This window comes from Lissotriton helveticus, chromosome 1_1 (genome assembly GCF_964261635.1).
Source record: "Lissotriton helveticus chromosome 1_1, aLisHel1.1, whole genome shotgun sequence".
NCBI lineage: Eukaryota > Metazoa > Chordata > Amphibia > Caudata > Salamandridae > Lissotriton > Lissotriton helveticus.
This window is the reverse complement of record NC_136057.1, coordinates 1334896690-1334924090: the sequence shown is the minus strand read 5'-3', so window position 1 is coordinate 1334924090 and position 27401 is coordinate 1334896690. Positions and strand designations below refer to the sequence as shown.

General features: G+C 42.1%; 1 protein-coding gene across 1 annotated transcript in view; it reads left to right on the top strand.

Moving 5' to 3' along the window:
• STXBP2 (syntaxin binding protein 2) overlaps nucleotides 1–27401 on the top strand; it is a 326348-nt gene that overhangs the window by 163094 nt on the left and 135853 nt on the right. Inside the window, exons 6-7 of the mRNA XM_078682512.1 lie at nucleotides 7901–8004; nucleotides 14151–14299. Coding sequence (XP_078538638.1) covers nucleotides 7901–8004; nucleotides 14151–14299 — 253 coding nt within the window. The remainder of the gene's footprint in view (nucleotides 1–7900; nucleotides 8005–14150; nucleotides 14300–27401) is intronic.

Genomic DNA, 27401 nt, shown 5'->3' with positions numbered 1-27401 from the left:
CCTGCCCATCGGTAAAAATGTTTTACAGGGCTCTTAGTCACTAAGTAATAGGAATCTAGGTTAGAACTTGCTACTTGCCCCTTTTCTTTTAGTAGCTGTTTTAGTTTACATAAGCTTAAGGTTGATACAAATCTGACAAAGGAGTACCCAGGTGAGGGTAGTAAATGTACAGAATAACAGGTAGCTTAACCACTTTATCCCTAAATAGGACCTCTCAAACTAAATACAACCGTTTACTCTTATTTGAACTATACTCCGATTCATAGAAACAGCCGACTGCTCTAGCGTGGCAAGCAAGGTTCATGCTTCAAGATGGCAATATTAGCAAATACTTTCTATCATTGTGTTTGCTGGGAGTCCAAACCATCTTTTTATACTCTGCTCTTCATGAAAGTCCCACACAGACATCTTTGGTCAAGTGCAAACAATTCTGTTCTGTTTAGAGCTTGGGCCAATAGCTTAGCAAGGCCTGCTCTTATGGGCGGTTTAAGGGAGTAACTCCTACACATGGCATCCAACCCTTTCAGGGTATTGACAGTTACAGTGCTTGATTATTTAAGTACCCCTTGAATATAGTCGACTTTGCCTAGAAAATCAATGTTTTAGTTTTGCCTACATTAATGATCATTGTGTTCTGTCTGCAATAGTACTCCAATACAGTAATATTTCATTGCCTCTCGGAATGGTTGTAGTTTACTTTACACTCTAAAGGAGAATGGAATGTGACACCACAATTGCTATCCCCCAGGCAAGACAAGCTAAGCAAATAGGACTTGGGTAAATTGATATTTCAATAGGTGCTGTCAAAACAGTTTATTCTTACTGACTAGATATTTCTTAAAGCCACTTAGTCTCACCTCATGCTGAAATAAATACTCCAGTGTATAGATCTCTGCTCTCCACCAATTTTGCTCTCTAAATTAGCACAAGATGCAACAAGCAAAGCTTTTCTGATATTCCCAGCGTGTTATAACCTGGGTCATTAGAATTTGGAGATTCTGCAACCACATCCTTTCCCGCATAATGTAGGATTTGAGTTACTTGCTTTCAACCCTTTGCTGCATAATTTCGAAAATCTACTAAAAGTTTGTTTCTAGCTGTAGGAAAGTAGCCCTTTTTGACGGTGTCACCCCCACATTTTGCTCATAGTTGAGGTGATTTCGACTGAAAGTGCACTGGGTTCCTGCTAACCAGGTCCCCAGTGCCAGATCTCCTTCCCAAAACTGTGCAGTTGTGCCCCAATTGGCAAAATCTTTGGCACCCCTCATAAGTTCCTAGTAAGTGGTACAACGAATACCTAGGGCAAAGAGGCCCAAGAGGACCCTTAAGGGTTGCAGCATTAATTTTGCGACCCTAAAGGGCCTTTCACCAAGCACATACTGACTGCCACTACAGGCTGCGTGTCTTGGTGCAGACAAAAGTGAAAAAACAACATGGCACCTGTGTGCCATGCCCACAAACACTGCATGGAGTATAGGTATATAACCCCTACTGCAGGCCTAATAGCCCTAAGGCAGGATGCACTATACTACACGTGAGGGCATACCTTCATGAGCAGATATGCCACTGTGCTGGTCAGCCCCATCTCTGCCAGTACAAGTGGACAGAGAAGCCTTTTTGAGCACCTGGTTAAACACAATAGTGGTTCTGTTGGGTAAGACACATTACTTTGACAATGCTATTGAATGTAATTTGAGATCAGAAGCTCTCTGATACACATATGCAATGAGAAATAAATGCTCAAGCAATCTAATGATAAAGTTCATATAGCCAAGCGATAATTTCATGTAATTTTATATCAGAATTCATTCATGTTACATCTGAATTACTTCATTCAATGATAACATTTGATTCATAATTTGACCGTCAATAACAGGTGAAATTTGGTGACAATTGGTGAAAGGTGCTCGGTGCATGAAGCAATGTACAGTGAAATAAAGTAATGCATATATACAATTATGTACAAGAGTTAGATTGGCCAGAAGCTATTTCTCACCCAAGGAGTCCTAGTGTTCTTGTAAGGGATCCTGGAGGTTCTGGACCTCAGGTGGGCGTCGACGTTTCAACCCTAGTCAAAACGTCGCTGTACTCACAGGGCTGTACTCACACAGCAGAGAGGAGGGACACAGCACCTCCTCCCACATTGACCAGTTTTGAAAACAGCTAACACGGATTTGACCAGCCACCGTGCGGAACCCCATCAGGCAGAGACCCCTCCTCCTGATCCACATACTGTCTACCTCCACACAGCTGTCTTGAAAAAGACCCGCCGGGCCCACCGACTGGAGCGCACTGGGGTCGAAACGTCGACGCCCACCTGAGGTCCAGAAACTCCAGGATCCCTTACAAGAACACTAGGACTTATAATTGTATATATGTATTACTTTATTTCACTGTACATTGCTTCATGCACCGAGCACCTTTCGCCAATTGTCACCTAATTTCACTTGTTATTGACTGTCAAATTATGAATCAAATGTTCTCATTGAATAAAGTAATTCAGATGTAACATGAATGAATTCTGATATAAAATTACATGAAATCATAGCTTGGCTATATGAACTTTATCATTAGATTGTTTGAGCATTTATTTTTCATTGCATATGTGTAACAGAGAGCTTCTAATCTGAAATTGCATTCAATAGCATTGTCAAAGTAATGTCTTACCCAACAGACCCACTATTGTGTTTAACCATTAACTACCCAGTTTCTGAGGGACACAGGGTTACCCCTTTTCTTTAATCTTTTTGAGCACCTGAGCAGGATGACCTGCTTAATATCATTCCAAGGCAGGGGAGCTTCAAAGAAGCTGCTGCTTTTGAAATGTGAGTCTGGCTCACCTCACAGGAGAGTAATCCGTCCCCCTTTGTCCAAAGCCCTTTGGCACCTGAAAAGCCTAGAAAATTAACTAGTCAGGCAGGCCTGCCCACCCCAGGCTAGTACCACCCCTACGGTGGGCCACCTGAAGTGGACACAACTTTTCAGAGTTGGCCATCTTGGTGATGACAAACTTAGGAATTCTGGGACAGGGTTATGCCCAATTCCCGCAGGAAGTGGTCATAAAGGGGGTGTAGTGACCCCAGTGGTAGGTAGCCTGTTGTCTACTTCCCCTAATGCCACTACATTCAGTATTTAGGAGAGCCCCTGGCACCAGAAAAGACTGACATGAAGATTCCCCAGGAACCACATACTCTCACAGGACAGCGGAACTGTTCCCTAACATCCTGCAGGTACCAAAGACTGAGCTGCGAGGCTCCAAGACCATGGAAACCAGACACCATAAAACACCACTGCACCCGAGCTGCCTAACCTGAGCTGAAGTGGGCCAACTGTGCCAAAGTGTTCCCCAGACTCTCCAGCCTCGAAGCACACCTTGTGTTTCCCCACTGTGGACTTGCCGGCAATGCCTGCAGCATCTGTTTGCTGGCCCCTTCTACGGCGACTGCTCCTGGTGAGTAAAAACTGACGACTAAGGACCTCTCTGGATACGACACCCCTGGCTGTAGTAATGAACTCCATGGCCAGGATGTAGTTTCATGTATATTTATTAAGTTGTAGTTGCAAGTTGAAAAGATCTTGTAGAACATCCATAGTTACATGTACATCAGTAGTAGCAATCCCACAAGGAGCAGCCTCCCTGCTGCTCAGCCCATCTTCAACTGTCAACACTCACACCAGGCACCCAAGCATTCCAAACATGTCCCATCACACCAACATTCCATACAGAACACTCACACTGAACGAGCAGCTAGGAACCAGGTACATAGGAACATTATACACCAAACAGGATATTACATAACTTCTCCCCATAAAAATTAAAAATTAAATAAATAGTACCAAAAGATAACGACTGTGCATAACAATGTACAAATGAAGGAAAAAGTCCAGAACCCAGGGATGCAAGGAAAAACACCACTTCACGAGAGAGAACGAAGACTAAACAAAGGAGGAAAGAAGAATGAATAGATACACACATGAAATATCACCCATCCTCCCCCTTCATATTAAAAACAAATAAGAGTACATTCAAGAACGTTCAGCTCACACGAACAAAGTGAGAAACCACCACATGAAAAGACACGTGAGACTTAAACTCATGAAAGATGCAAAAGAAGCATCTAACCATGCACCGCAAAGCACTGTGAAGAGAAACCACGGGAGACACGCACCCCCTGAACTCTACCACTATGGGAGAACTGAACCCCATGTATAGATTCCTAATGGCAGGAACAACATAAAAACTGTGAAGAAGGAACTGAAACAGAACTTGCCACCCTCGTGTAATGGACTAAACTTGAAAAAATGGGAGAGAGACCCATAATGCAAACAAAGATAGATGGGACTAACACCCATAAAGTCAACGAACAGCAGCAAAGGTTGACTTACACACAATATAACTCCGAGAATAGGTGCAGCACAAGGTGACTTAAACACTGTATAATCAACGTTTCTGCACAAAGTGACTTATCCACTATGACAAAGCAAACTGTAGAAATGGGACTAGCACCCACTCTAACATCCCTAAAGTAAGGCTTTGTAATGTGCACCATGTAAATTGGACTAACCCCCACTAAGACAATAAACAACACGTGCAGCACAAGGTGACTCGCGCTATAAAACAATGTGCAGCGCAGGGTGACTTACATGAAAAATATACAACCACACCCACATTAGAATGGGTAGAGTATAATCGAGAAATGGGTAAAGACCACCACCTCCCTCATGTAACGGTAAAACTGTGTAAGGGGATAGAGCCCACAAAGCCACCCGTCCTGTAAGGGACATTACTACTTGCGTTAAATGCGACTACAACAGGATATTACACTAGCCCTTGGAGAAGAGAACCAAAGGTGTCCCTAAACATCGTGAGGCCTGAGCCTCCCTGCTGGTTCAGCCACCTGGCCTCCCAGTCAGAACCTGCAGCCTCTTTTCACAAAGATTGATCCCAATTGACTTCCATTGGACACCCGACGCTGTACTGCACCCTTGCACCCAGCCGCCCTAGTGCTACTGGTGGTGTCTTGCTGGGGCTGCCTTGGACCTCTCCTCCCACTCACCTTAAGTCCAGGAGATAGGTCTCTTAATTCGCTGTACTGTCCCTCAATGCCATACTTGTTAATCCTCCCATAGGTTAACATTGCAGCTTCTAAAATTTGCAGTGTGTTGACTTTTTTTTAACACAATTATTTCTTTTCAAAAACGTACTTGCCTGATCATGTTGATTCTGGTGCCTATATATAAATGAGTGTTTCTTTTGATACATTAGTGTGGATCTCCTTATTAAGTTGTGTGCATCATTTATTGACTATTGTGTGTATTTGCAGATGTCTTGCACTCCTCTCTGATAAACTTAAGGCTGCTCGACCAGACCACCCCCTAGAAGAGCACCTTGGGATTGCTAGAGCAAGCCCCTGTCCACTCATAAGGAAACCCCTGGACTATTTTCACAATATATCTCATTTTAATATATCTTATAAAGAGTACGCTTCTTACACTAGCTCAGATGGATCAAAAGCTACTTTAAAAAAAAAAGAAATATGTGCCCATGCAGTGCAGCGGTGTTAAAATGACCAAATAGCAGAATAATAATGACACAGAATGTGGTGCATCGTCCTACATAATTCGTCTTTTCTTGCCATGTAATCTAGTCAAACCTGCAAAATAGTTATGCCTCAATTGCTGCATAATTCCAGTAGTCCTTCTGAAATCTAAAGCTAGTGGTCCGTGATTATTTGATGGAAGGAAGAATGATGCCTGAATGGATAGATGCACTGCATATAACATGTTTTGGTGCTGGGAGAAGATGATTACATTTTTTATTGAATCAAGAATGGTTCTTCATGGCATGGTGTCTTAGACATGCGATAAAGCAAAAAGTTCAACGGCGTTAGCCAAACATTAGAATAAACTGAGAAAAGCATTTGCATGCCACACCCTGTGCACCTATACTTGGGAAACCAGAAGTCACCAGTTACCTTTCTTAGTTGGCCATGTAAAGAGTAACCTGCATGTTGAGGAAGCGTTCCCTTGACTGTGTTTCATCAGTACATGTACCTTGTTGACTTTATAGAAGCTTGACAGGAAGTCGCCCCCATAATGTCCTGTAAACACCAGTTTGAAAATTATTTCAGTCTACATTTATGCCTGGGAAATCGTCACAGACTTCTCTTCCTACCTTTACCATTGTAATAAGTAATGTTATTTTTGTTTACAACTTCTTTACTTTTGAAATCACATTTTAAAACCATCCCTTCTCTTGCACCCCCAAACCAGAGAGAATGTATGTACAGGTTAGTAAGGGCATGCCTGTGCACATGATTGTATGGTGCAGTAATCATCCGAGAGGGTATCCAGGTGCTTGGAGGTTTGCAAGTAAACTAGGCTGATCACACACTTCACCAAGTTTATATTGTGACTGAAAGACCACATTTGGTATCACAGCGGCTGTGTTGTGCACCAGTTGGAGCCTTCTAGTTTGAAACAGGAAAAACGATGCATTTGCAGAGCAGTGGTGGAGTTTATTTGTACAAGCACAAACATGTGGATTAGTGACTCCAGATAGTAAGCTAACAAGAGCATTCCAAGAAAACTCCTACATGGCATCCTGATGCCATGTATGACTCATGTTACTATAACAATCAAAGGACCTTATAGAAGAACAACTTGTTAACAGCTGTTGAGCTCCTTGTCCACTCACACTGACCTTATTCAGCCAAGGACGTCTAGCAGTTCAAATATAAAGGTGTTTCATTCTTGGCTTTGTTGAGTTCCAGAAAGATGTTCTGCATTTATCAGCCTAAATTTAGTATGTGGGCCATCTGGGTTCAGAAATGTCTCTGATCTGCCTAGGAATGCCCAAAACTTGATGGGCTCAGCTTTTTTTTTTTTGGCTTAGCATGCCAGGTCTCAGAATGATCTATTCCAGCTGTGTTGTCTACACATGAAACACTGATACTGACAGCAACCTCTGGTCATCCCAGTGGGGGTTTGCACCCACAGGTGACTGTTGGTATCTATTGTATTCTGTCTGCCAGCAATGATACTTCATGGATACCCCCTAGGCTTTGTAGAAGTTGCACAGGACCTGATGGTTTCTTGTGTACCGGCAACGGGTCTAACAAGACAAAGGCAGATATTCAGCTCTTGTCCAAGGCCATGAGCCAGTCACTTGCCAAATCTAGCAGAACTCCTTCTGTCCCATGATATAGGTTGAAGCTGCCATGGGTGCTGCAACAGATCCAAACCTTCTCTGCATTCATTCCTCAGTGGATACAGAACGGAAAAGACCAATACTAGGCACCTTTGTATTCCTCCTCTTGCCATCTCCTGCCCACAATTCCTGCCGTGGAGCCCTTCGTCATCCCACACTACTGAGCCAAAAACCCTTTGCACTAGCATGGAACAGCTTAAATGATTTTAGTGGTTTGGAGGATGTAGCATAACAGTCAGAGCCGCCGACTTTGGGGCTGGGGATCCTGGTTCGAGTCTCCGCATCGGCACAACATCCTGTGATTCTAGGCAAATCACTTAATCTCCTGTGCCTAGGAACAACGCCTAGAGACCCTCATGGGTGATTAGCTGCGCTCTACAAATTCGAGTATTTATTTTATCTTAAATGTTTTAATGAATTTCTTCCTGAATGTGGTTCGCAGTAGTAACCCGACCATAAAGTTTGTTCTTGCACCAACCCGACCCAAAGTTCTTTGCTTAATTGGCCTATCCCTACTGTCCCCAGAATTCCCCCTCTCCTATTGTTCATTGTCTAATATTGTGCTTCTCTTTCCTGGCATCATCCAACTAGCATCCTTCTCCCATGATGCTCAAATACAATTGGCTTCCTCTGCTTAAATCTGCCCTAGTTTATTTTACCTCCTGACTCTTGTTTGTTTGATTTTTGCAGCCTGTCCCGAACCTTTATTCAAACTCCTGGGCAAGAGCCGAGTCACCAAAGCCATTAAGACCTTGAAGGAAATCAGTGTGGCCTTCCTGCCGTACGAATCTCAGGTGAGCCGTGGAGTCAGAGGTTGAAGCGCGCATTGCAGCTGAAAAAAATCTGATGAAAGGCTATAGAGATAGTGGTGGTCTCTTGATAACCCTTAGTGTCACATGACGCAGTGCCCCGCTACTTAGCTCGTCGAAGGCAATTCACTAAAAAGCCTGGAGAGCACAGTACACACAAAAAAATTGTCATGCATTCTGTATTCCTTTCACAATTATGTTACTTTTTATGTTGTGCTACGCTGGATGGTATATTGGTCTAATGTGTTCACTGCAGGGATCTGTGTTAGACCACATGGTCACGGGTCCGAATTGCAGTGGGTACACTCAGTCTTTCATCCTCCCAAGATTGATAAAATGAATAGCATTGAGTTGATTAACAATAAACATCTGTTAACACCAAAGAACCCACTTGTTAACTTGTGTTTTTTTTAATACATGTTATGTGCAGCTGTATTGAGATACTTCAGTTTAGAGTTGATTATTTAATTTCCCTTGTTTTTTATCTTCTCTCAAATAACTCTTGGATATATTTTCCTCCTCTTTGCTGGTACTGGAAACAGTTGCTGGATCAATTCCACTGCTTTCCTACCTCTGCTGCCCAGTTTTTCTTGAGGAGAGCTTACCTCTGAATCTACCTGCTTGTCTTCACTAAATATTGCATCCAGTGTGTGAGACCTGCTGAATGAGTATGTTCTTTGACTAATAGTCTTGGACGTAAACTTTCCTATCTTGTGGCCCAGGTGCAAGCAATTGGATTATTCCGAATGTCTGACCTTAGATAGGTTTCTCGGTTTGTGATATGTGGAGGGAGAAGTTGTTGCTACCTATGAAGTCCACGAATGTGTCTGTAAGTGGGAGAGCAGTAGATCAAGAGAAAGGAGAGCTCTCCCAAGAGAAGGATTGTATGGGAGATGGAATGGCCAGTTGGACTTCTCAGATGAGTGAAGTGTAGTCTGTAAAGCGTTAAGTGGTGATGTTCTCCGTGTGAGCGAGGATGACACTTCACCTCCAATACTCTACTCTTTGAGTTGGGGGTTTCTGCAAGTCTTTTTAGTATCTGAGTGGAAAAGCATCATAGGTAGCTACATTTCTTCCTTGTGACATGGGTTTCTATCAGTAATATCACATCAGTAGTTCCGTAGAAGAGCGTCTAAAAAACACAAAGGAGACTGGCTTTTCCGATAGGGTTTTGACCACATGTGTCGTTCAGTGCTTCATCAGGAGTTTGCAGCAATCCTAGTATTTCAGGGCAGGACGGCTGGAGCATATTCACTTTAGGTTTTGTCCTGAGTTCATAAGCTAGCGCAGAAAGACATGCACAAATTTTTCAAATTATGCCGACTTTAGTTCCATAAGTCAGAAGGCTTTAAGGCATGCAAGACAATCCTATCCAGGACAACCAACACAGGTGCATTATACCATAACCTATGCAAAGCAAGTATCCTTGAAGGATAACTGACTTTTGGGTGATGAGGAAATGATTGAGGAGACTAGAGAGACTGGGGGTAGGGGAGGTGAGGTGGGGACAGCAAAGTTTTGATATCAAGTGCTTTTCATTGTTTGGTTTAGGCATCAAACACATACCAGAAAATATTTTGGATATATTTATGTCTACAGCAAAAAAAGCTTTTGCCTTCAAAGCCTCAAACTCTGAGCAAGTGCAAGCTGAACTAAATTTACTAAGATGGGCAAACAGCTGTCGACATCAAAACATCTGCATTCTATATGGCTAAGAAAAATGAAGAGCACTCTGGTTTCAATAGAAAAGATATTGGAATCAACAACTTAAAACACTGATGATATTCCAGAAGGAGATCGAAACTGGAGGAAGGATAAAGAGAATGCGAAAGAGAGGGACATAATACTTCCTCCCAAAAAGAAGAGAGCTCTGATGCTGAGCCAATGGACAAATTCATTACTGTCAAAAGGCCACAGTGTGAGGCTGAAATGGCAGCACTAATACAAAAAAAGGAATTTGATGAAAGCCTGCAAGGTCCAGAGTCAAAATAGATATAAATAACACCAGCAACTGAAACTCAGGAGGAACTGTCGGAGTACTTTTTAGAGGAAGACTCCCAGGTCCCACCAGTAGAGGACATACAGGAGGAAGACATTTGGCTGAATGTGGAGGCAGACTCACTTCAGGAGGAGGTTGATTCTTACATATCCAAACTCTTGCGGAAGATGACCTACTGTAGCATCATGTTTTACAGGTGACCAGGTTTTTCAGAAAGGTTACACAAATTAGCAGAAAACTTACAGGATTTCCACTCTTGCAACATTAATTTCAAAACAGCCCAACATCAGGTACACAAGGCACGACTCCCACAATGGCTTCAGCCAAGACAACTGAGACTGTCCTTTTGAGCAGATTGAGAGTAAAATACCAAAACTCAAGGGGCGCCATCCAAACAAATGAATAGTACACAGTCTGCCTCCAACAACTCAACAGGGCGAACTGGGGGGTTTCCTACAAGAATGAGAAAATACATCACCCAACAAGTGCCTGATGAACATTATACAGCACAGATATTGCCTAGAGTTGGAGACGAAACCTCTCAACATTCCACCAAAAGAGAAAGGTGTGATAGATGATTTCCAAAGGAAAAGTACAACCAAAACTAGGACTATAATGGATCAGATATTTCTCATCAATATTGAAAGGCCACAGAAATTAAAGATGACAATATTACAGGAATTCATCCCAAAGCAAGACTAGGGACATTACATGGAGAAGATCTATGTAAAAGACTCCTACTTCCATTGTCCTATGAACAAGAGCACGGGAAATGTCTCTGATTTGTGATGGAGGGAGATTCAGTATCAGCTCAGAGTATTTATCTTTGGAATAAAGCCTACCTCAAGAATGTTTATAAAATGTTTGAGGCAGCCGAGCACCTGAGGAAACAGGAGTCACATCTGTCATTGTGTTGATGACGGTCTGGTGAAGGTAAACTTACTTGCGCAATACCATGTGGAGGTGGGTATTCAGAAGAACACACGGATAGAAGCAATACAATTAACCGGAGAGGACAATTTAGAAGCGGACAAGCTCAGCAGAGCAGAACAAATATCCCAAAAATGGAACCTGGATAAAGGAGTGGTGGACACAATCTTTCCGGTTTGGTGAATGTCACAAACCTCTGTGCAACCCATGTAAACACAAGATATCAAAGCTTTTGCTTCCGAGTTTCAACACTACCAGTCCCAAGGGAATGCACTGTTGATCAGTTCATTAGGAACATTTGACTACGCTTTTCCACCAGTCCCACTGATTACATTAGTGATCAACAAATGCAGGAAGACTAACATGGCTGATCTAATTTATCCTGCACTGGGTTCAACAGTCATGGTATTCATACCTCATTGTGATGGGAGACAGCAGGGTGAATACGATCTTTTAATATTGCATTTAGGAATGGTTAACACCCAAAACCAGACAAACTCAGCCTGGTGATGTGGCGTACCAAAGAGGTTCATAGAAGTGATCAGTGAGGCAAGGAAACCTTCCATGCAAGAATGCTTCTCATCTTAATGAACAAGGGTAATGCGGTTGTTCACAAGGGAGAACATCCTAGGCTAGCTAACTGAGGCCCTGCAATGAAGTACTCAATAGGCTTGGTAGACTGTAAACTTTCTTAACCTTTTCGCTGCGGTGGACATTCTGCCGGGGGGGGGGGGGGGAATCCGACGCACACTCCCACCATGACGTTGGGCAGCTGGGGGCCGTCCGATGCATCGAAAAGGTTAAACAGCTGTGCAAACCACTCATCCATAGTTGCATATTGAGGAGAACATGTGTTTATAACTCTTGCTACACCTGTATGTAACCAATTTCTGTAGTAGAAAAAATAATAAATCCGCCACTGTTACCCCTGCAGCAATTTGAAATCTTAATTTAGTACTAGTATAGTTCATTAGACACCATTTTGTACCTATGCACAAGTCAAAGTTAAATAGCTCACACTAAAGTCCGCCTTTTTAATTATAGCCTGCTCTTCATCAAGAGTAATTAAGTTGCAGGCCTTCACAGTCCTGAAACCCGACCTACAAATACACAAGGCCATTAGAACCAACCCACAATGTATTCTTGGGGTGGGGTTTTATTTTTCATGTTTCATTTCCCTATTGTGTTTTATTTTTTCAGCTTTTATTTTTCATCTATCCAGCTATCCTCTTTTTTTATAACAATCAAAACACAGGCGAAAGAGTCTGCCAGCACTTCTTGTAAAGAGAGGTTCTATATATTACATAGAGAAGACTAAAACGCTAAGAAAAAACATCAGTTCTTTGTGGCACACAGGATATAGAAACGGGGCCAACTATATCAAAGAAACAAAGACAAGATGCAGTGCAAACTATTCAGAAATGTTGCATACAGGCCGTGTGAGTCAGTCGCAAGCTGATTTTTGGTGGTTCGCGAAAGTTTAAGCAATAAATAAAGATCCCTAAATTATGTATTTCACTTGTTATATTTGCTGCACTTCAAATACAGAGATCAAATGTCAGACTGTCGTCTGACAAATTTCTCCTCATTTTTTTTTTTTTTTAAACATTGGTGTTAGTGTTTACAAACTCCAAACAGAGAAAGAAAAGTAAAGTGAATTATTTGACAATCTTTCTCGGGATCAGGGAACGCTGTAGGGTTTAATTTTTTTGTGAAAGACCGCAAACTGCAAATACCTGTAAATTAAGTGTACACAACCAGCAGTTACTAAAGCCAAAAAAATTCACTTTTTTGTAATTCGAAGTGTGATAGAAACAAAGGTTTTAATAGGATCAAGAAAGTTTATTTGGTGATTCACAAATGATAATTGCTGAAACCCGGTTTCCACTCATTGTCATTTGTGTGCTCAATAGTTTTTATCTGTAAAACTGTAGGTCTAGTCAAATTCTGTGGCTGTTTCAGTGGGAAATGTGCCTTCTGTAAAGGACTGCTCTGGTACACGATGTTTTAGTTAACTAAAACATTTGCACCACTCATGTCTATTAAAGCTAGGTGGGTCGCCAATGTTCTAAAAAGTTTGGGGAGCACTGCCAAAAAAAAGATCACGGGCAACAAGGAAAGACTGAGCAATGTTCGCTTTCCTAGCTAAAGCCTGCATCAATGGAATACGTTTCAGTAGTATCATGGTCATCAGTTCACAAAGCACTGCTTCCTGGATGTTTTGGCAACCAGGGAAGCCCTGGTGAGCCACAAGTCCCTAAAACATGCTTTCTTTTCTACCCATGCTTTGCTCCCACCTTGCTGAAAGAGCTGAAGCTACTACCTAAGGAATGCATAGCTCATGAATATAGAAGAGAGTCATGCTGCAAAAGAAACCGGTTACTTATTTGTAGTAAGAGATTTGCAGATTGAAGTTTTTCTAGAGTCACACGTGACCTGCCCGCCTCCCTTCGGAAGGATGGTGTGAGTCGAAAATTAATTTGAATAATAAGCAATAGTAGATTGGACAATAAAACAATTAAAGGTCATCACAACCGGGAACAAGCGTTGACAAAGCCAATAAGTCCATCATTTTTGCTTTGTCAATGCTATTTTCCCACCACTCCCCTTTTTCCCTGCCACAATAACTACTAAATCTTATACTCGGTGAGGAGAGCTCCACCACCAGGACAGAAATCTCCATTATGAACAGACTGAGGTGCAGATCTCATGCCATAGGTTGTGAATTGCATTTTGTAGTACATGAAGTAGTACTACTTTACGTCCCCCAAAATGTCCTTTGTGAAATGGGTCTCTTGTATCGAATACATTTCCTAAACCTACAGCTGTTGCAACTTTCCCCTCGGGGTGCTTTCATGGAACCATCCAGTGGAAGTGGAACTTGAACTCCTACAACCACCATATACTAACCACATGCTTAAAGTTGGTATTGAATTGTGCTTTATAGTAGATGTCTTGTACTTGTGTTGACCACATGACTAAAGTTGATATTAATTTTGTTTTTCAATAGATGTATTGCCCCCACACCTGTGCATTGCTGTCTTCTGCTAAATACATTATGGGTCCCAACACACAATATAGCCAGCTTAAACTTCAGAAAAAAGGCAGTATTCATCAAATCTCCAGTCATGCAACACTCTCAGTACCTCTTTTTCAAGCCTACAGCCCTCATTATTATTAACGTTCATGTGTGTACTTCCAGGTGTACTCCCTTGATGCACCAGAAACGTTCCACAATTTCTTCAGTCCATATCGTGCTGTGGACAAGAACAAGCAGATGGAGAGTCTGGCGGAGCAAATTGCTACTCTCTGCGACACGCTGAAGGAATACCCTGCAGTCCGTTACAGAGTGTGAGTGCTCTTCCTTTCTAGATCTGTAGCAAGCTTTCCTTTAACATGTAAGCCTCAGCCTCTGTGTCGACCTCTCTATATGTAGACATCATACTAAGCATGCACCATGCTTTAAATAGTGGCAAGATCTTTTGAATGCCACAATTTATAGTTCAGCCACGTGCATAATTAAAGTTACAAATGAGCTGCTAGTCCTACAATAGTTGAGTACATGCAAGCATTTTAGCACATTGCTGTTTCTGGGTTAACTCAATAATACTGAGTCTGAAAATGCTTTATTCGATTTTCTAATATCATAAAAACCATAAAAGCCACAAATATCATAAACAATACAATTCATTTCATTTAATTTCATTTACAAGATAAAATACATCCATCGGCTATCCTCAGAGTACATATATTAAAATTATTTCTTTAAAAAAGTTAATCTTTTCCTTTTTCTTATTGCACTTTTCAGAAAACCAGCCATGATTGCAATTACATAAACATTTTCTAATAACTGTAACAATAAAAAGGCTGGGCGACATTGCCTCCATGCTCCTTTTTTTTTTTTTTAGAACAGGCATAATCCATTTAGTACATTTGTTCGTATAGAATTTACAAAAGAGAGTCACATGTATTGTAGTCTGTATAGAAAGAGTGTCACATGGGCAGAGCTGTCTGGACCAATCATTGGTGGTAGGAAAGGATACCAGGCGATGAAAATAATCAAACCTGAACCTAGTCAGGACGTATCTGTCACCACCAAGACACACTACTTAGTATGGTTGAATAGTGTCGCAGATCAAGGTCGTTTGATGCCGCAGGACAGTGCTCTTTTTAATTTCAATCCCAATTCGTAAAGACTCCAAGTGACTTAAACAAATTCTCTCAAGAATACAACAAATTTGTAAGCATATAGAGCACACCAAATGTTTCTGTGCTAAAGGATAAAGGAGTTGCTAGAATTGGGGTGCTGAACAATAGATCCGACCATCAAGAACCCTTTGTTTAACAACGCCTTACTTGTGTTCTGTACCACATGTGCTTCATGTTGCCATTCATGGCTTGCAAAGCCAGGTTTGATCTATAAGAAAACAGTTAATCAGCTAGTGTCCTTGGTGGCGGAGTAACGCACACCTTGGAATCTGACTTGCTCTGCTCTGCAGAAGAGACCTGAAGGTCCCTATATTTGTATTGCCTCCGAGCTAATTGAATTCTTACCCGTAATTATCTCTATTGGATACCGGTAAGCCTTACTTAGATCACCCTATATTATTTAAATGCATGAACTAAAATTGCAACATCATAATACATTAAAACACATGTAACGTATTGTTTGTTATATGATCTACATAAATGAAGTAAAAGGCAGGCGTGTTTGTAGTAAGTAACCAGAGCCCTGAGGTCATAACAAATGTTACTGGGCAGGTATTAAGCAACTGTGCAAACAATGTATAAGCACACAACACTCTACCTGCCTGTCCTCTTTTTTTCTAGTCCACCTTGCTAACCTCTAGACCATAAGTACTCACAAACATTTTCTCCAGGGCCAAAAGGTTTGTTCTGTGGTGAGACCAAGGGCTGCATGATGGGGTCGGATGGTGTGTGAGGTGGGCATAGGGTAAGCAACACATACATATATACATCTAGTGGTTGAATGCCGCAGTGTGAAACCAGCAAACCTGAGATCAGTCCTGACTTCCCCACTTGACCAAATTGTGTGATCCTAGGCAATTGCTTTATTTCACTTTGCCCCTTTTTTCTTAATTATCACATATAAGAGTACCTCGAATTAGCAACCCAGGCCAGTAGAGGGTGCACATAACTGACTTGCCTCTTAGTTCATTGTTAGCATTGTTGTCGGAGTAAGGGGAGGCAGGTATTTCTATAAAAAAAGCTTCTCAATGCACTTATATAATCTATATAATCTTGTGTACTAAGGTGAAACACTTCTGCATGATGAAATACACTTTTTTGAATTTTGAAGGGGATTTATGATATTTTTACAATTTGTTGTAGGAGGTCTTTAAAAAGGAAAGTGTTCCAAAAGTAAGAGTTGTGCAGGACTCCTTGTGAGCTTCTTTTCTTTTACTTCAGTTGGCCTGTAAATAAATCACAGCTGTTTATTTAACATATTTATAAATATTAATTCTCTGTAAAGTAAGTAGCAGCCTAGTACTGCTTTTCCACTGGGGGCGCATATAAAGGTCTGGATGGCCTGCTCGAGACAAACACTGAAATTGACATCTTATACTGTTTGTTGGGTTGGGAATGTGCCCTGCTTGGAAAATGGACAGGTACTCCTGCTCTGAGTGACCCAACTGCATATGAAACTGCTGTCCTGACTTTTTGTTGCTCTGGTTGACATTCTAATCTAGCATGTGCACTGAGGCCTAGTCCTATCCATATTCGTTCCAAGGAACGGAACCTGTTCTGTGACTTGGAGAGATACATCAAGCATGTCTTCTGCATGCCATAGGACTGTCCTAGGCGGTTGACTTGAACTTCAATTTGTGTGGATTCATAATACTGAGCAGTACCTAGAGACCCCTAAGGAATTTGACGCGCTATATCAATGTATGATTGATTGAACAGACCCATTCCTTTTTCAGGAACAAAGTGTGGTGTATATTGGCCCCACTCGTGTAAAGTTCTGCTTAGATGTAATCTCCAAACCCTTGCGTTCTTGTTCTATGTGTGTGTATGTATATATATATATATATATATATATATATATATGAAGAAAGGATGCAAGACGAATCCATGAACCTATTACGACGCATGCCTTTACAATGCGGTCATTACAACGACCACATCTTTAGCACGCATGCCTTTACGACGGCTGTCTTTACCATGCATCATATACCTTTACCACACATGTCTTTACAACGAAATGTAAGTATTTAGCAGGTAAGTATGAATCTTTTTGTGTGTGTGGTGTGTGTGTGTGTGGTGTGTGTATATATATATATCCTGTACTTGAGACATTGAACTACAAGACCCAGCATTCATTGTGTGTAGTTGAGAAGCCCATCTGAGGGCGTTAATTGATGGACTGCTGGGGCGTGTCTTAAGCGGCACAAACACCTTGTCGTGCCTCTGATGAGAGCGAAAGCTCAGAAACGCGTCAGGCTACTACTTCCGACATGTGAACTGTAAAGAAGCTGGACTATGGCGTTATCTTTTACCCGAAACCACATGCTGCTGTGTGCGACCTTGCCTGTGGGCACCTGGAGCATGATGTAATACGCGGCAGCCCAGCCGCGAAGGACCGCACTACCCCGCGAACATAGGGGGCCACGGGGCTCGGAATCCTGCCGAGCTCGCATTGTGGAACAGCGTGTGAGGGATTTATGGATAGCACACAGTCCGAGGCCCATTGGAGGGCTTCAAATGCAACAGTTTAAATAATGTGCCTTATCCTGTACTTGAGACATTGAACTACAAGACCCAGCATTCATTGTGTGTAGTTGAGAAGCCCATCTGAGGGCGTTAATTGATGGACTGCTGGGGCGTGTCTTAAGCGGCACAAACACCTTGTCGTGCCTCTGATGAGAGCGAAAGCTCAGAAACGCGTCAGGCTACTACTTCCGACATGTGAACTGTAAAGAAGCTGGACTATGGCGTTATCTTTTACCCGAAACCACATGCTGCTGTGTGCGACCTTGCCTGTGGGCACCTGGAGCATGATGTAATACGCGGCAGCCCAGCCGCGAAGGACCGCACTACCCCGCGAACATAGGGGGCCACGGGGCTCGGAATCCTGCCGAGCTCGCATTGTGGAACAGCGTGTGAGGGATTTATGGATAGCACACAGTCCGAGGCCCATTGGAGGGCTTCAAATGCAACAGTTTAAATAATGTGCCTTATCCTGTACTTGAGACATTGAACTACAAGACCCAGCATTCATTGTGTGTAGTTGAGAAGCCCATCTGAGGGCGTTAATTGATGGACTGCTGGGGCGTGTCTTAAGCGGCACAAACACCTTGTCGTGCCTCTGATGAGAGCGAAAGCTCAGAAACGCGTCAGGCTACTACTTCCGACATGTGAACTGTAAAGAAGCTGGACTATGGCGTTATCTTTTACCCGAAACCACATGCTGCTGTGTGCGACCTTGCCTGTGGGCACCTGGAGCATGATGTAATACGCGGCAGCCCAGCCGCGAAGGACCGCACTACCCCGCGAACATAGGGGGCCACGGGGCTCGGAATCCTGCCGAGCTCGCATTGTGGAACAGCGTGTGAGGGATTTATGGATAGCACACAGTCCGAGGCCCATTGGAGGGCTTCAAATGCTACAGTTTAAATAATGTGCCTTATCCTGTACTTGAGACATTGAACTACAAGACCCAGCATTCATTGTGTGTAGTTGAGAAGCCCATCTGAGGGCGTTAATTGATGGACTGCTGGGGCGTGTCTTAAGCGGCACAAACACCTTGTCGTGCCTCTGATGAGAGCGAAAGCTCAGAAACGCGTCAGGCTACTACTTCCGACATGTGAACTGTAAAGAAGCTGGACTATGGCGTTATCTTTTACCCGAAACCACATGCTGCTGTGTGCGACCTTGCCTGTGGGCACCTGGAGCATGATGTAATACGCGGCAGCCCAGCCGCGAAGGACCGCACTACCCCGCGAACATAGGGGGCCACGGGGCTCGGAATCCTGCCGAGCTCGCATTGTGGAACAGCGTGTGAGGGATTTATGGATAGCACACAGTCCGAGGCCCATTGGAGGGCTTCAAATGCAACAGTTTAAATAATGTGCCTTATCCTGTACTTGAGACATTGAACTACAAGACCCAGCATTCATTGTGTGTAGTTGAGAAGCCCATCTGAGGGCGTTAATTGATGGACTGCTGAGGCGTGTCTTAAGCGGCACAAACACCTTGTCGTGCCTCTGATGAGAGCGAAAGCTCAGAAACGCGTCAGGCTACTACTTCCGACATGTGAACTGTAAAGAAGCTGGACTATGGCGTTATCTTTTACCCGAAACCACATGCTGCTGTGTGCGACCTTGCCTGTGGGCACCTGGAGCATGATATATATATATATATTTACAAAGCGGGTCGTTAGGTCAGGAAGTGGAGTGCCTGCGACACGACCGCAAACAATCTTTGCGATCCCATGCCTCAAACTCCGGAACAACCAAAGGCGCAACATCAGGCGCAAACAACGGAGGCAATGTAGGGCAGCGAAACAAAACCACGAATCAAGCAACAAAAAAGAAAACCTACAAAAGATGGAATCGCCGATGAAATCACAAGTAAGTGATAATATGACTATTGTGAATTTAACTGATATGCAGCGGAGTCCGGGAGAACTGCGTACTTTATCGCTGGGGTTATCATTTTGTCCACCAAGCACCCTCAATTATGCGCGGACCAGGATGGATTTATTCAAATTCGTTAGGAAGCTAAAACTAAGAAAAATGTACCTGGTCAACCAACATAAAACGCGCAAACCCCCTGACATTAACACAGGAAACGGGAGGGAGGGGGGACTGACAACAATGTCGGTAAGAGAATATGAGTTGCAATGTGACTTGGTGGAACTTCTAAGAGAAGGAGATATAGAGGGCACCCAGGACGATGACAGTTTAACAAAGACTAACACCCCAGGGAACACTTCATTCAAGCCCAAATCGACATTTAACCCGGTGATGACACATGATAACATCGATGTATTCAGTGACTTGGTAATAGCAGAACTTAAGAAACTGCATAGAACAACGATGAGTAAAAATAACAAAATATAACGATGCATTTGGCAGCCTGATGAAGAAACTTCAAAATAACAACAAGGTGGTCATCAGGCAATCAGACAAAGGAGGCAATATCGTCCTCTGGCCAATGCATTTATAATTGGAGGAAGCATTGAGACAACTCAATGACAGGCAATGCTACAGCAGGAGTGAATGGCAAAGTACAAAGATGGCTTGGGAAAAGTTTAATACTAAATTGTATTCTTGGAGAGGACAAGGACTTTTGAGTGGCGATGAACTGAAATTTCTAAAAACAAACCATCCAATAATCCCGGTGTTTTATCTAATTCCAAAAATTCACAAAGAACGGATTAAGCCACCAGGGAGGCCCATTATTTCGGCCAGGGGTGGGACTTTCGAAAATGTGTCCCGCTACATCGACCACTTCCTCCAAGACTTTGTGAAATCTTTGCCATCCTATATAAAAGATACCATGGACTTCTTGCAAAAAATCAGGACAATAGTGTGGGACACTGAGTATTTATTGATCACACTAGCTGTGACTGCACTATACACTAGTATTAACCATGCTGATGGTATGAAAGCAGTCACACATTTCTGAAATAAGAGACCTGTATGCATGTTGGAACACAACAATATGATCAAGGAAATGTTGGAAATGTGTCTAACAAATAATTATTTTCTTTTTCAAAATCAAGTGTTTCAACAATTGAGAGGAGTTGCGATGGGGGCCTGCTTTTCCCCCAGTTACTCATGTTTACACATGGGGCTGTGGGAGGAGCAGGTCCTGGGTGTCTCATTCGCAGAGGTCATGTCCAACAAAGTAGTGTCATGGTACAGATTCATAGACGACCTCTTTATAATTTGGAGGGGGTCGTCTAGAGAAGCTGAACAATTCATCTCAGATATTAATATTAATGATTTGAATTTAAAATTCACTTGCACGATAAGTGACAACAGGGTTAACTTCTTAGATGTGGAAGTCTATATTGAAGGAGGCAAACTGCAAACCGAGTTACACTGCAAGGAGACCGCGGGTAGCACGGTTCTCCATGCGTCCAGCCAGCACCCAGGTCATCTGATCGGAAGCATCCCCTACGGGGAGATGCTGAGGATCAGAAGAATCTGTAGTACAAATGATACCTGCTTGACAGCACAATTTAGCAGCAAGAAAAGGTTTCTAGAAAGAGGCTATTCAGAGGTCTTGGTGGAAAAAGCAATGTTGAGAGCCAACAGTACAAGCACCCTGCTCAGCACTGAAGGCAATACCAAGGAAAGGAACAAGGCGACGATCAATGTGGGCGGCCAACCAAGATTAATCACTGGGTATAGCCGCCAACACAAACAAATATAAAAGATTGTTCGAAAAAACTGGCCAATAGTCATGGGGGATCCCGTGATAGGTAAAACACTTGCTAATTACCCAGCCATAACCTATAGTCGTGCTAGATCTATGAGCGACATGCTGGTAAAGAGCAGCCCGGAGGTGGTGAACCAAGATAATTGGCTCATGAAGAGCAAAGGATTCATTAAGTGCGCTGTGTGCAAGGCATGCACCATGGGGATAAATAAAACGTTCTACATGTCCCCATTCAGTGAGGCACCAATCTTGATTACCAAGAAGATGACATGTAAATCAGATTTTGTCATCTGTTTTTGGAGTGTGCTTGTCGGCTACGTTATGTGGGTAGCACTAAGCTGCAGATCCACAAGCGCATACTCCCAACACATGAGAGCAGTCAACAACAGGGATGAAGCATACCCTGTGGCGAGACATGTCAACTCTTGCCACAGAGGTGATCTCAACTGCCTCCGCTATTATGCTGTAGACATGGTGCCGCCACTCCGTAGAGGGGGCAACAGGGAAGCACATTTGAGACTGTTAGAGACCAGATACATTCTGGAGCTCGATACCAAGACACCCAATGGCCTCAATGCGACAGAGAACTTGTACACATGCTTGTAGACAGCAACAGAAAGCAGTAAGATGTATATATCGGTACGAAGTAGTACATAGTCAGGAAAATTTGCAAAATAAGTCATCAAACTTAATAACACAAAAAACTGCTTTTTAAAATATGATTTAATTTATCACTAGGGGTAACTGTATATATATAAAAAATATTTTTTTACTTTTAGTTGTACAGGGTGTAACATGACTTTATGGGCAGTGTAGTTGCAGTTATCCACAATTAAATTTAGCCCACTGGGGCTTTTACTATTAATCCTCCTTTTTTGACTTTTAATCCCAGTCAAAATAGACTCTGAAACGGCATACATTTACACATTATAGGCAGATTTTGCACAAGCTCTTATCAATGTAGATTATTGAATTCAATTAAATGGATATTGGTATTTAGTCTTTTGATAATTGTGTGTATATATATGATGAAATATTGGCGTAGATTTAACATTATTAAATAAAATGGACATTATCCAATATTTGTAATTTTATATATAGGTGTATTTATTTATTTATTGTGAAATTGGCACAATATTCTGGGTCCGGTTCGTTCTTTATTTCCAGTCCAATGGTGTATTGACGAAGTTCCTGGCACATACATACATACATACATACATACGTATATATATTCACTGAAAAAAACATAGGTTTCACACCAGTTATAGTTAGGGATTTGCATTTAAAAAACCTATGAAATTCACTGAAAAAACCATAGGTTTTACACCAGTTATAGTTAGCTGGAAGTTTTACTCGCATAAAAACATTGAAATTCCCACGTTATAGTTAGTTGGACTCACTATAACTTGCGCGTGCAATGCACTGCTGATGACGTCACATATTACATCACTCATGACATGGTCAGTGACATCACTCATGACATCACTGATGACACCATCCTTGTGACAGAGTGACAGACCTCCTTTCACTGCAATGTAACCCTTGAAACACATATTCAAAAATAGAAACTAAAATTTTCAAAAAAATGGAGATACCCATACCAGTTACAACAACCAATTCAATAATTCCACCATCTATATACACATCCACTCATTCACCAACAGTTCTATATAGTCACTCATACGTATACTCACTCATCATATGTAGTGATACACCTATACATCCTGTTACACACCGACAGTCATCCAAAAGATACTCACACATACTCACACATGCAGATAAACTATTGAACATCCATTTATTTGCATATACAGCTATACACACACTACCACCTTACTTCTTAGGAACCTTACACATACTTGCTCTCTTAAACAATCGCTTATAGAAACACATACTTATTTAAACAGGAACTCTTACAATCCCTTACTCTCACATATACTCACTTATATACATCAATATTCACATATACTACAATAAAACATATGTAGTTACTGATAAAGACACTAGTGAGACAGTCATTCAGTCAGTAACACACACATATACGCAGTCATCCACCCCTACAGTCGTGCACAAATGCTGTCTTCAAAACACATACAAACAGAGTCAGTCACTCATGCATCTATATTCTAAGTAATACCCCCACCAAACATATAGACACTCATATTGATATTAAAAAAACATCTAATAACCCATATACATACACATGTAGCTACTCACCAACCCATGCAGCCAATTATACACAAAGTGAAACACTAATCCATATATTTAAATATTTAAACATTACTCACTAATATATGTATGCACTAAGATACACTTAATAAGCCAGTGAACCAATCAATTTTTTTTTAAAAACCATCCATGTAAACCCTTATTTAAACATTTATTCTTCCATCAACTTTTACATATACATATATAACACATATTTATTTTTCAGAAACGCACACATTCACTGGATGGTGTCATCAGTGATGTCATGAGTGATGTCACTGACCATGTCATGAGTGATGTAATATGTGACGTCATCAGCAGTGCATTGCACGCGCAAGTTATAGTGAGTCCAACTAACTATAACGTGGGAATTTCAATGGTTTTATGCGAGTAAAACTTCCAGCTAACTATAACTGGTGTAAAACCTATGGTTTTTTCAGTGAATTTCATAGGTTTTTTAAATGCTAATTCCTAACTATAACTGGTGTGAAACCTATGGTTTTTTCAGTGAATTTCAATGGTTTTTTAATAGCAAATCTTTATAGTTATAAAAAATAATAAATTTTAAAGCGAATTTTATATTGTATAATTATGTAATTTTTTTAAAAAAAAATTTTTATTTTTCACCCCGCGGCGCTCCCGGGGTGCGTACCGGTGAACGCACGGGTAAGCGCAATGCTACGGCGCACCCCGGGGCGCGTACAGGTGAGCGTCCCGATAGCGCTATTGCCGCGAACGAAAACAACATCGTGACGTATCGCGTAGCCGCCACGCCTTGCGTCATAAGACACGTATCGCGTAGCCGTGAGATGCGTCTGATGACGCACCGCGTAAGCGCATACGATCGCGCAACGTAAGCGCCCCGGGCGCTTACGATACACGCCCCGGGACGCGCCCCAGGGCGCGTAGCGTAAGCGCGTCAAGCCATGTGACTTTAAAATAACACTTTTCATTGGTTCAGAACTTTTTTTTTTCCAAATTGTGTGAAACCCACCCATTTCTCTCACTATTGCTTTGTACTTGGAGAGAGCAAGAGCTGTTCTGTGTACTGTCTTCATCTCCTACTTTCCTGATCTACAGCAATGGCTGCAAGGGAGTCATCCAGCAGTGATTCCGATGAATTTTTGGATGAGGACCCTCCTCACCAGAAGAAAAAGGACAATTTCATCTGGAAATTCTATGACATCCCTGAAGGACAAAAAAAGTCAATGCTCCAAAAGTAACCTGCAAAATATGTGGCAGTACTTTATCCAGAGGCAATCCTCTAAAGAAATATAGCTTCGGAAATGCCAATTTAATCAGGCATGTCAAAAGAAGACACCCTTAAAACTTTGCCAGGGAGAGTGTCAGGGAGCTGGCACGGAATTTACCCACAGATGGCGGCAGCACCTCCACTGGTGGAGCAACACCTTCGGGACCACCCCGTGGAAGAATGGTCCCTAACATACAGCCGGTGTTTGCAGGCATCACATTTCTGTGCACGCAGTGTGACGAACTGCTCTGCTATGGGGAGCAGAGTGTTGAACTCATTGCCATAAAGAAACAGGAACACCGCTGCCCTGCCAGTCCCTACATTTTCAAATGTTTTTGCTCCTGTTGAGCAGTTTTGGAATCCCTGTTTTTGTTTTTCCCCTGAAAAAAATCCCCCAAAAATATAAAATCGTTTTAAAAAGTCTAAACAAAATATAAAACAAAAAAAAAGTTCTTTTCAGAACTACCTCCAATTTATAAAAAAAAGCTTTTTTTTTTTTTAAAAGTCTGTCATTTTTTATCTCCATGGTACGCTCCCCCCCGCCCCCCCCCGTGAAAATCGAAAAAAACATTTTTTTTTTTACCCGCGGGACCCTTTTATGGCCCCCACATCAAACCTAGGGGGTCAGGGGGGGTGTACCCTGCCCCCTTTTGCTCATTTTCCCCTTTGATTTTTGCCACCTCTTGTGTCTCAATCCTACCGAGACACAAGATGGCGGCTGCTGCGGACTGTTTCGAATGTTTACAGACACCCAAGAACCAATCAGCTTGCCGTGCGCAAGTCGCGTGGTGCGCCCGGAGCGCTCCCCGGTACACGTACCGGGGCGCGGCTCTAGATATATACATTTTTTTGAACCTAAATTACTCAAAATCCTCTGGAGAACATATCTTGAGACATAGCAAAGGCACATCGGGCTACCAGTCCCTACAATTTTGCCAAGTTTGGTGAAAATCCATTCAGCCGTTCGAGCTAAAAGTGCGACAGACCGCCCTATGGAAATTAACATGGGGAAAACACGTTTTGGGACCTCCCTTTTATCTCGGCCCCCGCTTGACGAATGCCCCCCAAACTTTCAGGGAAGGAGCGGAGCGCCGCGAGGCAAAGTTGCTGAAAAATTCAGGCTGATTCCTCAACCGGCGCCAAAGTTGTTCCAAATAGAATGTTGCGATTTCCCTATGGAAATCGATCCTAACTATAACTACCTACTGGCGACCGCCAGTAGGTAATATATATATATATATAGCTTCTCCTCCTTTCACGGTGCAGAGAACCACAGGACACAGCAGGGTTTTTCCAAAGTAGTTTTATTCTTGAGGCTTGCATGATTGGTTTCGGCGTGTTGCCTTTTTCAAATGCTTTTCTCAAGCAGCATGTTGTCCTTTTACTATTCTCTGTATGCTAGCTCCTCCTTCCCAAGTGATGGTTAGCCCACCTGCACCAAGTTTGTTACGCTCGCTAAATTTGTCTAGGGACTACCAGTCCCATGGTGCAGCAAGCTACTATACTGGATGCCGGTGAAAAGGAAATTATGCCGCAGTTGAAAGGTATTTTCTTTCAGTCCCTTTCTTTCGCCCATCAACCTCAATGCATTTGATATTAATGTTCAGGGCGTAGGTACACTCACAGCGTCCTTTTACTTTGGGGTTTCGATGGTGGGTCAAGGAAAAAATCAGATGCCTCGGCTAATTTGTGTGTGTGTATATATATATATATATGTATATATATATATATATATATATATATATATATATATATTCACTGAAAAAACCATAGGTTATAGACCATATATAGTTAGGAATTAGCATTTAGAAAACCTTATTTTACTCACACAAAACCATTAAAATTCCATATATAGTTAGTTGCACTAACTATATATCGCGCACCCGCAATCCACTGCTGATGATGTCACATATTACATCATTCATGACATGGTCAGTGACATCACTGATGACATCACTGATGACATCTCAAATGACATCACTGATGACATCATCTAGTGTCTGTGTGTTTTTGTAAAGTTTAAATACGTTTTACATATTGAAGAATGACTGGATGTATGGAAGACTGAGTGTGTGTGTGGCTGGCTGGGAGGTGTGTGACTCTGCATATCAATGTGTACTTGTATCAGTGATTGTATAAGAGAGTAAGTATGTGTTAGTATATGTGTGAAAAGTATGGTGTTCTGTGTTTAACTATAGATGAGGAAATCGAAGTGTGATTGATTCTTCACAGGACTGACTAGGTGTATGAGTGCATATGATAGTGTTCTAATAATAAGTGACTGTATGTATGAGTAATTGTATGGGTGAATGAGTGAATGTGTGTGTAGACGTACGAATCAGTGAGTGTGTATGTAGTAACTGGTATTGGTGTGTCATGATGTCATCAGTGATGTCATTTGAGATGTCATCAGTGATGTCATTTCAGATGTCATTAGTGATGTCACTGAAGTATGGTGTTCTGTGTTTAACTGTATAGATGAAGAAATGGAAGTGTGATTGATTCTTTACAGGACTGGCTTGGTGTGTGAGTAACTCCATGGATGAGTGGCAGTGTGTGACTGTCTGCATAGGTGTATGA